Source organism: Taurulus bubalis (genome assembly GCF_910589615.1).
Source record: "Taurulus bubalis genome assembly, chromosome: 5".
Lineage (NCBI taxonomy): Eukaryota > Metazoa > Chordata > Actinopteri > Perciformes > Cottidae > Taurulus > Taurulus bubalis.
Window position 1 is genome coordinate 29786977 of NC_136593.1, and position 12788 is coordinate 29799764.

The 12788-nt window shown below is 39.2% G+C and overlaps 1 protein-coding gene across 1 annotated transcript in view; it reads left to right on the forward strand.

Moving 5' to 3' along the window:
- The window catches only part of kif21b (kinesin family member 21B), a gene marked incomplete at both ends in the record, with an annotated part of 75653 nt that overhangs the window by 55289 nt on the left and 7576 nt on the right, over nt 1–12788 (forward strand). Inside the window, 5 exons of the mRNA XM_079218658.1 lie at nt 1578–1758; nt 1836–2000; nt 2973–3090; nt 3193–3363; nt 10061–10260. Coding sequence (XP_079074784.1) covers nt 1578–1758; nt 1836–2000; nt 2973–3090; nt 3193–3363; nt 10061–10260 — 835 coding nt within the window. The remainder of the gene's footprint in view (nt 1–1577; nt 1759–1835; nt 2001–2972; nt 3091–3192; nt 3364–10060; nt 10261–12788) is intronic.

The window sequence follows — 12788 nt, forward strand, 5'->3', positions numbered from 1 at the left end:
TAACCCAAATCATAAACAATATGTGAACATTCTCTAACCCAAATCATAACTCAATATGTGAACATTCTCTAACACAAATCATAACTCAATATGTGAACATTCTCTAACCCAAATCATAACAATATGTGAACATTCTCTAACCCAAATCATAACTCAATATGTGAACATTCTCTAACACAAATCATAACAATATGTGAACATTCTCTAACCCAAATCATAACTCAATATGTGAACATTCTCTAACACAAATCATAAACAATATGTGAACATTCTCTAACCCAAATCATAAACAATATGTGAACATTCTCTAACCCAAATCATAAACAATATGTGAACATTCTCTAACCCAAATCATAACTCAATATGTGAACATTCTCTAACCCAAATCATAACTCAATATGTGAACATTCTCTAACACAAATCATAACTCAATATGTGAACATTCTCTAACACAAATCATAAACAATATGTGAACATTCTCTAACCCAAATCATAGCTCAATATGTGAACATTCTCTCTGCAAATGTTGACTTTGATGAAGTGAAGCAGAACACAGTTACAGAGGGTTTATAACAGAGAATATTCAGGCGAGGACTCCAACATTTGCATTGGGGCATATTTGTGACATTTGAAATGTCCCAAACCATATATTTCACTTCTAAATTATTTATAGTGTTCAATACATCCAAATACACCATTTTTTTTTTTTTTTTTAATAAAACAAACTATGATTTACAGTTTTATTTAACAATCTCTCAGTCTGCACCCTAGCAGGGGATTAGTTTCTAAAAGGTTAATAACTATCGTATAATTTTTTGTCAAATAGTCAGATTTCTGACTGAGCCATGTAGCAAAAGATCTCGTAAGACTAGGGTTGCAAAGGGGCGGAAATTTTCTGTTAAATTTACGGAAAGTTTCCATGGGAATTTTGGGAATTTTAAAGTTTTTTTGCAAAAGCATATAACAGGGAACTTAAATGTAGTTGAGAACAAGACTATGCACGCCTAGCTCAGCTGGACCCTGAATGCAGCTGGTTGGGAACATTGTCTGCCAGAAACATAAACGTAAACATAAACGTTCTGTTGGTTTTGAACCTCTTTGTCATCAGTGTTGTGTCTGAACGTTTCAGCCCTTCGCTGGCAAGCGTGAGAGCGCCGAGTTGCGTAGAGGCCAAGAGCGGTATTGCAGACAGATAGAGATTTCAATTATAGCTCTCAACATAAAAATGTGGGTTGGGGGGTGGTGATCATAGGGAATACACCTTTTTTATTCAATGTTCATGTTTTCGTTGTTCGATGAAAGAATAAAGTTCTACTCTACTCGTCAAAAATGTCATTTTTAAAAGTTTTATTATAAATGTTTGCATGCATGTCTGCTTATGACAAGGTAAATACAGTTAAATTACCCCAAAATGTCCAGTTTATTCCTGTTAATTCCCGTTAATTCCCGTGGAAAGTTTCCAACTTTGAATATTCCCGGAATTTTGCAACCCTACGTAAGACTAGAATGGTCGGGTCTATTTATCTCAGTAAGATATGCACCCAGAGAGGATTGAACGGGCTGTGTTCCCCGTGCAGATCGCACCTGTAAGATGTGGAACCTGGTGACGGGCCAGGAGATCGTCACCCTCAAAGGCCACCCCAACAACGTGGTGTCGGTGAAGTACTGCCCGTCCTCCGGCCTGGTCTTCTCCGTGTCCGCCTCCTACATCAAGGTGTGGGACGTCCGCGACTCGGCCAAGTGTGTGCGAACGCTCACGTGAGTTTCCTCCTGACCGTCTCTTCAACCTCCTCCTGCGGCGCAGCCCTCAACCTTCTGCTCCCCTCCCCTCGCAGGTCCTCGGGGCAGGTGGTGTCGGGGGACGTGTGCGCGGGCGTCACCACCCGCACCATCACCTTCGCTCAGGGCGAGTGTCAGATCAACCAGATCGCCCTGAACCCGTCAGGATCCGTGCTCTACGCCGCTGCTGGGAACACGGTGCGCATGTGGGACCTCAACAGGTACTTCATCCTTCATCATGAATCCCATCCATTTCATATGCAGGATTCTTACGGAAAACCTGGAACAGTCATGGAGTTTAAAATGGTTATGTCCAGGCCTGGAAAAGTCCTTGAAAAAAATGAAACCCCAAAGTTTAGTAAAAGTCATGTAAATGTGTTATATTCATGTGTTCATGTAAATGTGTTATATTCATGTGTTCATGACGTTCATTTACGCTGAGTTTGAAATAATGAATATGCTTTTAAAAGAACGACTCAAAATATAAGCAGGCATACATACAGGCATCTATATAAATGTTTATTCTTTTAATCAAACTATTGTCTCATTCATTTGAGTCATTTAAGGTTTACTGTATGCTTTGTATTCTCATTGTTATTTAAATACTACATTTACTCACTTTTTACTGTTTACACCCAGACTTCACTAAATGCTTGTAATGGACATTTGGTTTAAAGTCATGAAAAGTCCTGGAAACATTGATCAGGATGAGTCTGAACCCTGATAATTGAACTTCTCATCCAATTGTTTGTAAAAGTATGAAGTCAGTCACTACTGTATTCATGAACTCCTTCACATATTAATTTGCTGAGTCATCTCCACATGGATGTATGTATTCACTTGTCAGATGTTAATAAAGCAGAGAGCTCATTAACATCTGACTCAGCGGATTCAAAAGGCTGTCGGATCAAAGCACCAATGTGTTTCTACAAGGCACCTTTTTCTTTTCATGCATCTCAAGGGAAATGATTCACAGATTGGACCAGACGCTTTACGCTGAGGGGCTCGGACCCAATGAATGATTCACAGCAACCCCCAGAAAAGCAAAACGAATGTATCATCAGTATCACCGTGGTTTCACTTCACCAGCGGGATGGAAAGTGATTTGTGTGTGTGTGTGTGTGTGTGTGTGTGTGTGTGTGTGTGTGTGTGTGTGTGTGTGTGTGTGTGTGTGTGTGTGTGTGCGCGCGCAGGATGCAGGGGATGGGGAGGCTGACGGGCCACATCGGCTCCGTCATGTGCCTCACAGTGGGACAGTCTCTGCTGGGCAAAGACCAAGTAATCACTGGCTCCAAAGACCACTATGTCAAGGTAACACACACACACACACACACACACACACACACACACACACCATACCCGGGTGTCACACATGCAGACACATCTCTCTCCTGCTCCTTGTCCTCTCCTCAGGTGTTTGACGTGGCAGAGAGCATGCTGGGTAATGTGGGTCCGGCTCATAACTTCGAGCCGCCGCATTACGACGGCATCGAGTGTTTGGCCGTGCAGGGAGACGTGCTGTTCAGCGGCTCCAGAGACAACGGCATCAAGAAGTGGGATCTGCAGCAGCAGGAGCTCACTCAGGTGAGTTCAGAGGCTTTTCCTTCAGGACGGAACTCGTCTCTGCTTCTCTGCTGAAGACAGACGTGAAGAGTGAAATTTGTGGATCGAGTGACAAAATACAAATAGTTTTTTCGCAAGATCCTGACTCTGCTCCGCGCTCTAGCGATGACATCACCACTCTAACCTGTGCCATACACACCCATTGTAAACTCTGAAATGGTCCCAAAATGTTCCTAAACTTCAACTATGATTACATGAAAACTGTGCTAGCTATCAACAAATGCCCATTTGGGCAAATAAACTCCAGACTTTTGTCAACGTTTTAAACTTGAAATCATTTCTCTACGGTAAATTATGGCGAGTCACTGTGGGCACAAAGATATTTTTTTGCTCTCTTAATTTTTTATTATTATAGACATGATTAATTGAGAATAAAAAAAAAACATAAGCTGCAGACATTTGATGGAAGAAAACCACACGGGCATGACGACCCGCACACACCTGATCCGTGTGTGTGTGTGTGTGTGTGTGACCTCCTGTGCACCCTCCATTGGCGCTTCCATATTAATTGGCATCATAAAGCACCTCGTGGGTGGGTGGGTGACTCATTTGCATGCACACTAATGTGCATATTAATCAGCACTTTCATTTTGTTTGCACAACTTGTACTTAGCCTCTGTTGATCCCAACACAGGAAACGGGAACGTAAGCCGTTAGTTTCCATTCAGAGGCTGAGTTACATGAAGTCGGTTGGTGCTGTGGCCTGCAGCCCATAACCTCTCAACCCTTACTGCCTGTCTCCCTGACGGCTGTCTAGTTCTGTAAGAGGATCAAAGTGTGGCTTCGGGTACGATAGAATGTATTATTATAGACTCTGCGCCCTCCAGGACTTCTGCTGCTGCGCCTCTGGTAAGATACACAGGCCACAGTGTGTTTCAGGGGAGAATATGGGAAGCAATTTATGTATAATTACTCCTCTCTAGTTTAGTGATTCCCAATTGCTTTATAAAAATAAACTCCGGAAAACAATTCCAAGTTTGTGTTTGTTTTGCTGATTTGTCGACTTGCAGCTAGTGCTGCAGTGTGACGCTGCTCTCTAAGAGATTCTGTAACCACTGGTGTAAAGTTCTTATATATATACATACATACATACATACACATATCTCTCTATTTCTATCTTCTGTCACTCCCCGTTACCCGTGGCTTCGGGGGTCAAAGGTTTCCTCTATTTTCTCTTTGCGTTAATGAAGGATTTTTACTTTCTCAACTTCTCTGGCCTCCAGATTCTAACTATGAGATCCAGACTTTTTGATTTATAGGAGCTAAGAAAAAGCGATCAACGTACCATCACATAAATGATCAGCAGTGAACATGACAGACTGTAACGACTGATCCAGTAAAGAGTTTGATGACCTGAGATTGAAATCCTTTAAATGTGATAACAATATATCAGCCATATAGTTGTTGTTGTTCACATGAACTAATGATGTAAACACATTTCTGTCACTCCATCTAAATTACCTCAAATATATCTGACATTTCTTGTTTACTTATTTGCCGACGTATAATTCAATACTTGATACTAATATCAGACAATTTATCAAGCAGCCAGAGGATGAACAAAAGCTACAGCGTCAGTGGCTTTGTTTTGTACAATGGAAGATCTTTTGGGCAAAGTGGAAGGCCACGTAACGCACACGTAACACATGTAACGCACACGTAACACATGTAACGCACACGTAACACATGTAACGCACACGTAACATGTAACGCACACGTAACATGTAACGCACACGTAGCACATGTAACACACACGTAACACATGTAACGCACATGTAACGCACACGTAACATGTAACGCACACGTAACATGTAACACACACGTAACACATGTAACGCACACATAACACATGTAACGCACACGTAACGCACATGTAACACACGTAACACACGTAACGCACGCGTAACACACGTAACGCACAGGTAACGCACAGGTAACGCACATGTAACACACACGTAGCACACATGTAACGCACACGTAACGCACATGTAACACATGTTGCGCACACGTAACACATGTAACGCACATGTAGCACAAGCAACGTACACGCAACGCACACGCAACGCATACGTAACACATGTAACGCACACACAACGCACACGTAACACACATGTAACGCACACGTAGCACACATGTAACGCACACGTGACACACATGTAACGCACACGCAACACATGTAACGCACACGTAACACACATGTAACGCACACGTAACACATGTAACGCACACGTAACACATGTAACGCACACGTAACACATGTAACGCACACGTAACACATGTAACGCACACGTAACACACATGTAACGCACACACAGCACACATGTAACGCACACATAGCACATGTAACGCACACGTAACGCACATGTAACACACATGTAACGCACCCGTAACACACATGTAACGCACCCGTAACACACATGTAACGCACACGTAACACACATGTAACGCACCCGTAACACACATGTAACGCACACGTAACGCACACGTAACACACATGTAACACACACGTAACGCACATGTAACGCACACGTAACGCACACGTAACGCACATGTAACGCACATGTAACACACGTAACGCACATGTAACACACGTAACGTGCACGTAATGCGCACGTAACGTACACGTAACATACACTTAATGCACACGTAACGCACACGTCACATACACGTAACGCACATGTAGCACACATGTAACATACACTCAATGCACAGGTAACACACATGTAACATACACTCAATGCACACGTAACACACACGTAACACACATGTAACGCACACGTAACATACACTTAATGCACACGTAACGCACAAGTAACGCACACGTAACACACAAAAACACACGTAACATACATAAACACACACGTTACACACTCATAAGCACACATAACACACTCATAAGCACACATAACACTCTCATAAGCACACGTAACACTCTCATAAACACACATAACACTCTCATAAACACACGTTGCACTCTCATAAACACACGTTGCACTCTCGTAAGCACACCTAACACTCTCATAAACACACATAACACTCTCATAAGCACACGTAACACTCTCATAAGCACACATAACACTCTCATAAACACACGTAACACTCTCATAAGCACACGTAACACTCTCATAAACACACATAACACTCTCATAAGCACACGTAACACTCTCATAAACACACGTAACACTCTCATAAACACACATAACACTCTCATAAACACACCTAACACTCTCATAAACACACATAACACTCTCATAAGCACACGTAACACTCTCATAAGCACACGTAACACTCTCATAAACACACATAACACTCTCATAAACACACATGGACTCTCGTAAGCACACCTAACACTCACATAAACACACATAACACTCTCATAAGCACACGTAACACTCTCATAAGCACACGTAACACTCTCATAAACACACGTTACACTCTCATAAGCACACGTAAAACTCTCATAAACACACGTTGCACTCATAAGCACACCTAACACTCTCATAAGCACACCTAACACTCTCATAAACACACATAACACTCTCATAAGCACACGTAACACTCTCATAAGCACACGTAACACTCTCATAAGCACACGTAACACTCTCATAAGCACACGTAACACTCTCATAAACACACATAACACTCTCATAAACACACGTTGCACTCTCGTAAGCACACCTAACACTCTCATAAACACACATAACACTCTCATAAGCACACGTAACACTCTCATAAGCACACGTAACACTCTCATAAGCACACGTAACACTCTCATAAACACACGTTGCACTCATAAGCACACCTAACACTCTCATAAGCACACCTAACACTCTCATAAACACACGTTGCACTCATAAGCACACGTAACACTCTCATAAACACACGTAACACTCTCATAAGCACACGTAACACTCTCATAAACACACGTAACACTCTCATAAACACACCTAACACTCTCATAAACACACATAACACTCTCATAAGCACACGTAACACTCTCATAAGCACACGTAACACTCTCATAAACACACGTTGCACTCATAAGCACACCTAACACTCTCATAAGCACACCTAACACTCTCATAAACACACATAACACTCTCATAAGCACACGTAACACTCTCATAAGCACACGTAACACTCTCATAAACACACGTTGCACTCATAAGCACACCTAACACTCTCATAAGCACACGTAACACTCTCATAAACACACATAACACTCTCATAAACACACGTTGCACTCTCGTAAGCACACCTAACACTCTCATAAACACACATAACACTCTCATAAGCACACGTAACACTCTCATAAACACACGTTGCACTCATAAGCACACCTAACACTCTCATAAGCACACCTAACACTCTCATAAACACACGTTGCACTCATAAGCACACCTAACACTCTCATAAACACACGTAACACTCATAAGCACACCTAACACTCTCATAAACACACATAACACTCTCATAAGCACACGTAACACTCTCATAAGCACACGTAACACTCTCATAAACACACGTTACACTCTCATAAGCACACGTAACACTCTCATAAACACACGTTGCACTCATAAGCACACCTAACACTCTCATAAGCACACCTAACACTCTCATAAACACACATAACACTCTCATAAGCACACGTAACACTCTCATAAGCACACGTAACACTCTCATAAACACACGTTGCACTCATAAGCACACCTAACACTCTCATAAGCACACCTAACACTCTCATAAGCACACGTAACACTCTCATAAACACACATAACACTCTCATAAACACACGTTGCACTCTCGTAAGCACACCTAACACTCTCATAAGCACACGTAACACTCTCATAAACACACGTTGCACTCATAAGCACACGTAACACTCTCATAAACACACGTTGCACTCATAAGCACACCTAACACTCTCATAAGCACACCTAACACTCTCATAAACACACGTTGCACTCATAAGCACACCTAACACTCTCATAAACACACGTAGCACTCATAAGCACACGTAACACTCTCATAAACACACATAACACTCTCATAAACACACGTTGCACTCTCGTAAGCACACCTAACACTCTCATAAACACACATAACACTCTCATAAGCACACGTAACACTCTCATAAACACACATAACACTCTCATAAACACACGTTGCACTCTCGTAAGCACACCTAACACTCTCATAAACACACATAACACTCTCATAAGCACACGTAACACTCTCATAAACACACATAACACTCTCATAAACACACGTTGCACTCTCGTAAGCACACCTAACACTCTCATAAACACACATAACACTCTCATAAGCACACGTAACACTCTCATAAACACACGTTGCACTCATAAGCACACGTAACACTCTCATAAACACACGTTGCACTCATAAGCACACCTAACACTCTCATAAGCACACCTAACACTCTCATAAACACACGTTGCACTCATAAGCACACGTAACACTCTCATAAACACACGTTGCACTCATAAGCACACGTAACACTCTCATAAACACACGTAACACTCTCATAAACACACGTAACACTCTCATAAACACACGTTGCACTCATAAGCACACGTAACACTCTCATAAACACACGTTACGCTCTCATAAACACACGTAACACTCTCATAAACACACGTAACACTCTCATAAACACACGTAACACTCTCATAAACACACGTAACACTCTCATAAACACACGTAACACTCTCATAAGCACACGTAACACTCTCATAAACACACGTAACACACACGTAACGTCGCTTCTCGCAGCATCTCATTGTTCTTTTCTTGAACAGAGTTTCTCCTTCAGTAACATAACACGGATCCATCATGAGACTCAGAGGCTGAGAGGAAAACACTCGTTGGTTTCAGTGTTGGTCCTCTGCTCGGATGCAAATGAGGAATGATGGAGAATAAATAATTCACTGCTCTGAAAACAGAGAGCAGACGAACTGCAAACTGCAGGTGGAACACAGATTAATATGTGAGGTAATAATGGAACAAGCATTGTTATCTTGGTGGAAAGCTAATCTCAAATGCTATATGTCAATACTTAGTGACAGAAGCAAATGACACATGAACAAGTAGATTAAAGTAATACTAGTTTTGTGTGACTCTGTTTGGACATAAATTAATCTGATAAACCACTAAACACTAAACGTGATTTAAAGTGATTTCTGCATTTTAAGATGTGATTGTGTTTGACAGCTCACCTGTTCCTCCTCTTCTCTTTCATTAATATGTCATTAAAAAGTGGAATGAAACTATAAACTATTGTCAGATGTTGTTAGTTCCCTGCAGCAGAACAATTCATCCAACACAATCAAAGGAAGGCTGAACTCACTCATACATGAACTGTAATGATTCTGCACGTGTGCATGTTTAACCCTTTCTCCGCTGTTTCTCCCCTGTTGCTTTTTGAATCTTAGTAAACAACAGACATCATGTTTGATTGTAATGTAAAATACAGTCTGACTACAGTATCAGTGACGATGATTTACATCCATTATAAAAGCATGGTGCTCTTTTATGGATGCAATCACTCAGACGACTAGCATTCCTTTTTATGAGTTGTATTATGTTGAAACAATAAAAACATAAGTATGCTAGCATCATATCTCCTTCGCATCCACAGCAAATCCCCAACTCCCACAAGGACTGGGTGTGCGCTCTGGCCCCGGTGCCGGGCCGGCCCATGCTGCTGAGCGGCTGCAGGGCCGGCGTGCTGAAGGTCTGGAACGTGGAGAGCTTCACGCCCATCGGAGAGGTCAGAGGTCACGACAGCCCCATCAACGCCATCTGTACCAACGCCAGGCAGATCTTCACTGCCTCCAGGTAAACACTACATTCCTCAAGGTGTTAGACTTATGGTTATTAGTGTTAGAGTTATTAGTGTTAGAGTTATTAGTGTTATAGTTATGTGTGATAGTTATTAGTGTTTGAGTTATTAGTGTTATATTTATTAGTGTTATAGTTATTAGTGCTAGAGTTATTAGTGTGATAGTTATTAGTGTTATAGTTATTAGTGTTATAGTTGTTATCGTTATTAGTGTTATAGTTATTAGTGTTATAGTTATTAGTGCTAGAGTTATTAGTGCTATAGTTATTAGTGTGATAGTTGTTAGTGTTATAGTTGTTAGAGTTATTGGTGTTAGAGTTGTTAGTGTTATCGTTATTAGTGTTATCATTATTAGTGTTAGAAATGTTAGTGTTAGAGTTATTAGTGCTAGAGTTATTAGTGTTAGAGTTATTAGTGTTAGAGTTGTTAGTGTTAGAGTTATTAGTGTTATTAGTGTTGTAGTTTTTAGTGTTAGAGTTATTAGTGCTAGAGTTATTAGTGTTATAGTTATTCGTGCTATAGTTATTAGTGCTATAGTTATTAGTGCTAGAGTTATGAGTGTGATAGTTATTAGTGCTAGAGTTATTAGTGTTAGAGTTATTAGTGTTAGAGTTATTAGTGTTAGAGTTGTTAGTGTTATAGTTATTAGTGCTAGAGTTATTAGTGTGATAGTTGTTAGAGTTGTTAGTGTTATAGTTATTAGTGCTATAGTTATTAGTGTTAGAGTTATTAGTGTTAGAGTTATTTGTGCTAGAGTTATTAGTGCTAGAGTTATTAGTGTTATAGTTATTAGTGTTAGAGTTATCGAGTTATTAGTGTTATAGTTATTAGTGTTATAGTTATTAGAGTTATTAGTGTTATAGTTATTAGTGTTAGAGTTGTTAGAGTTATTAGTGCTATAGTCATTAGTACTAGAGTTATTAGTGTTAGAGTGATTAGTGTTAGAGTTATTAGTGTTATAGTTATTAGTGCTAGAGTTATTAGTGCTAGAGTTATTAGTGTTATAGTTATTAGTGCTATAGTTATTAGTGTTATAGTTATTAGTGTTAGAGTTATTAGTGCTAGAGTTATTAGTGTGATAGTTATTAGTGTTATAGTTGTTAGTGTTATAGTTGTTAGTGCTATAGTTATTAGTGCTATAGTTATTAGTGTTAGAGTTATTTGTGCTAGAGTTATTAGTGCTAGAGTTATTAGTGTTATAGTTATTAGTGTTAGAGTTATTAGTGTTAGAGTTATTCGAGTTATTAGTGTTATAGTTATTAGTGTTAGAGTTGTTAGAGTTATTAGTGCTATAGTCATTAGTGCTAGAGTTATTAGTGTTAGAGTGATTAGTGTTAGAGTTATTAGTGCTAGAGTTATTAGTGCTAGAGTTATTAGTGCTAGAGTTATTAGTGTTAGAGTTATTAGTGTTAGAGTTATTAGTGTTATAGTTATTAGTGTTATAGTTATTAGTGCTAGAGTTATTAGTGCTAGAGTTATTAGTGTGATAGTTGTTAGTGTTAGAGTTGTTAGTGTTAGAGTTATTAGTGTTATAGTTATTAGTGTGATAGTTGTTAGTGTTAGAGTTATTAGTGTGATAGTTGTTAGTGTTAGAGTTATTAGTGTGATAGTTGTTAGTGTTAGAGTTGTTAGTGTTAGAGTTGTTAGTGTTAGAGTTATTAGTGCTAGAGTTATTAGTGTGATAGTTGTTAGTGTTAGAGTTGTTAGTGTTAGAGTTGTTAGTGTTAGAGTTATTAGTGTGATAGTTGTTAGTGCTAGAGTTATTAGTGTGATAGTTGTTAGTGTTAGAGTTGTTAGTGTTAGAGTTGTTAGTGCTATAGTTAATTGTGCTAGAGTTATTAGTGTGATAGTTATTAGTGCTAGAGTTATTAGTGTTAGAGTTATTAGTGTTATAGTTGTTAGTGTTATAGTTATTAGTGTTAGAGTTATTAGTGTTAGAGTTATTAGTGTTATAGTTGTTAGTGTTATAGTTGTTAGTGTTTGAGTTATTAGTGTTAGAGTTATTAGTGTTAGAGTTATTAGTGTTAGAGTTATTAGTGCTAGAGTTATTAGTGTTATAGTTATTAGTGTTAGAGTTATTAGAGTTATTAGTGTTATAGTTATTAGTGTTAGAGTTATTAGTGTTATTAGTGTTAGAGTTATTAGTGTTAGAGTTATTAGTGCTATAGTCATTAGTGCTAGAGTTATTCGTGTTATAGTTATTAGTGTTAGAGTGATTAGTGTTATAGTTATTAGTGTTATAGTTATTAGTGTTAGAGTTATTAGTTATTAGTGTTATAGTTATTAGTGTTAGAGTTATTAGAGTTATTAGTGTTATTAGTGTTAGAGTTATTAGTGTTAGAGTTATTAGTGCTAGAGTTATTAGTGTTAGAGTTGTTAGTGTTAGAGTTGTTAGTGTTATAGTTATTAGTGTTAGAGTTATTAGAGTTATTAGTGTTATAGTTATTAGTGCTAGAGTTATTAGTGTTGTAGTTATTAGTGCTAGAGTTATTAGTGTTAGTTATTAGTGCTAGAGTTATTAGTG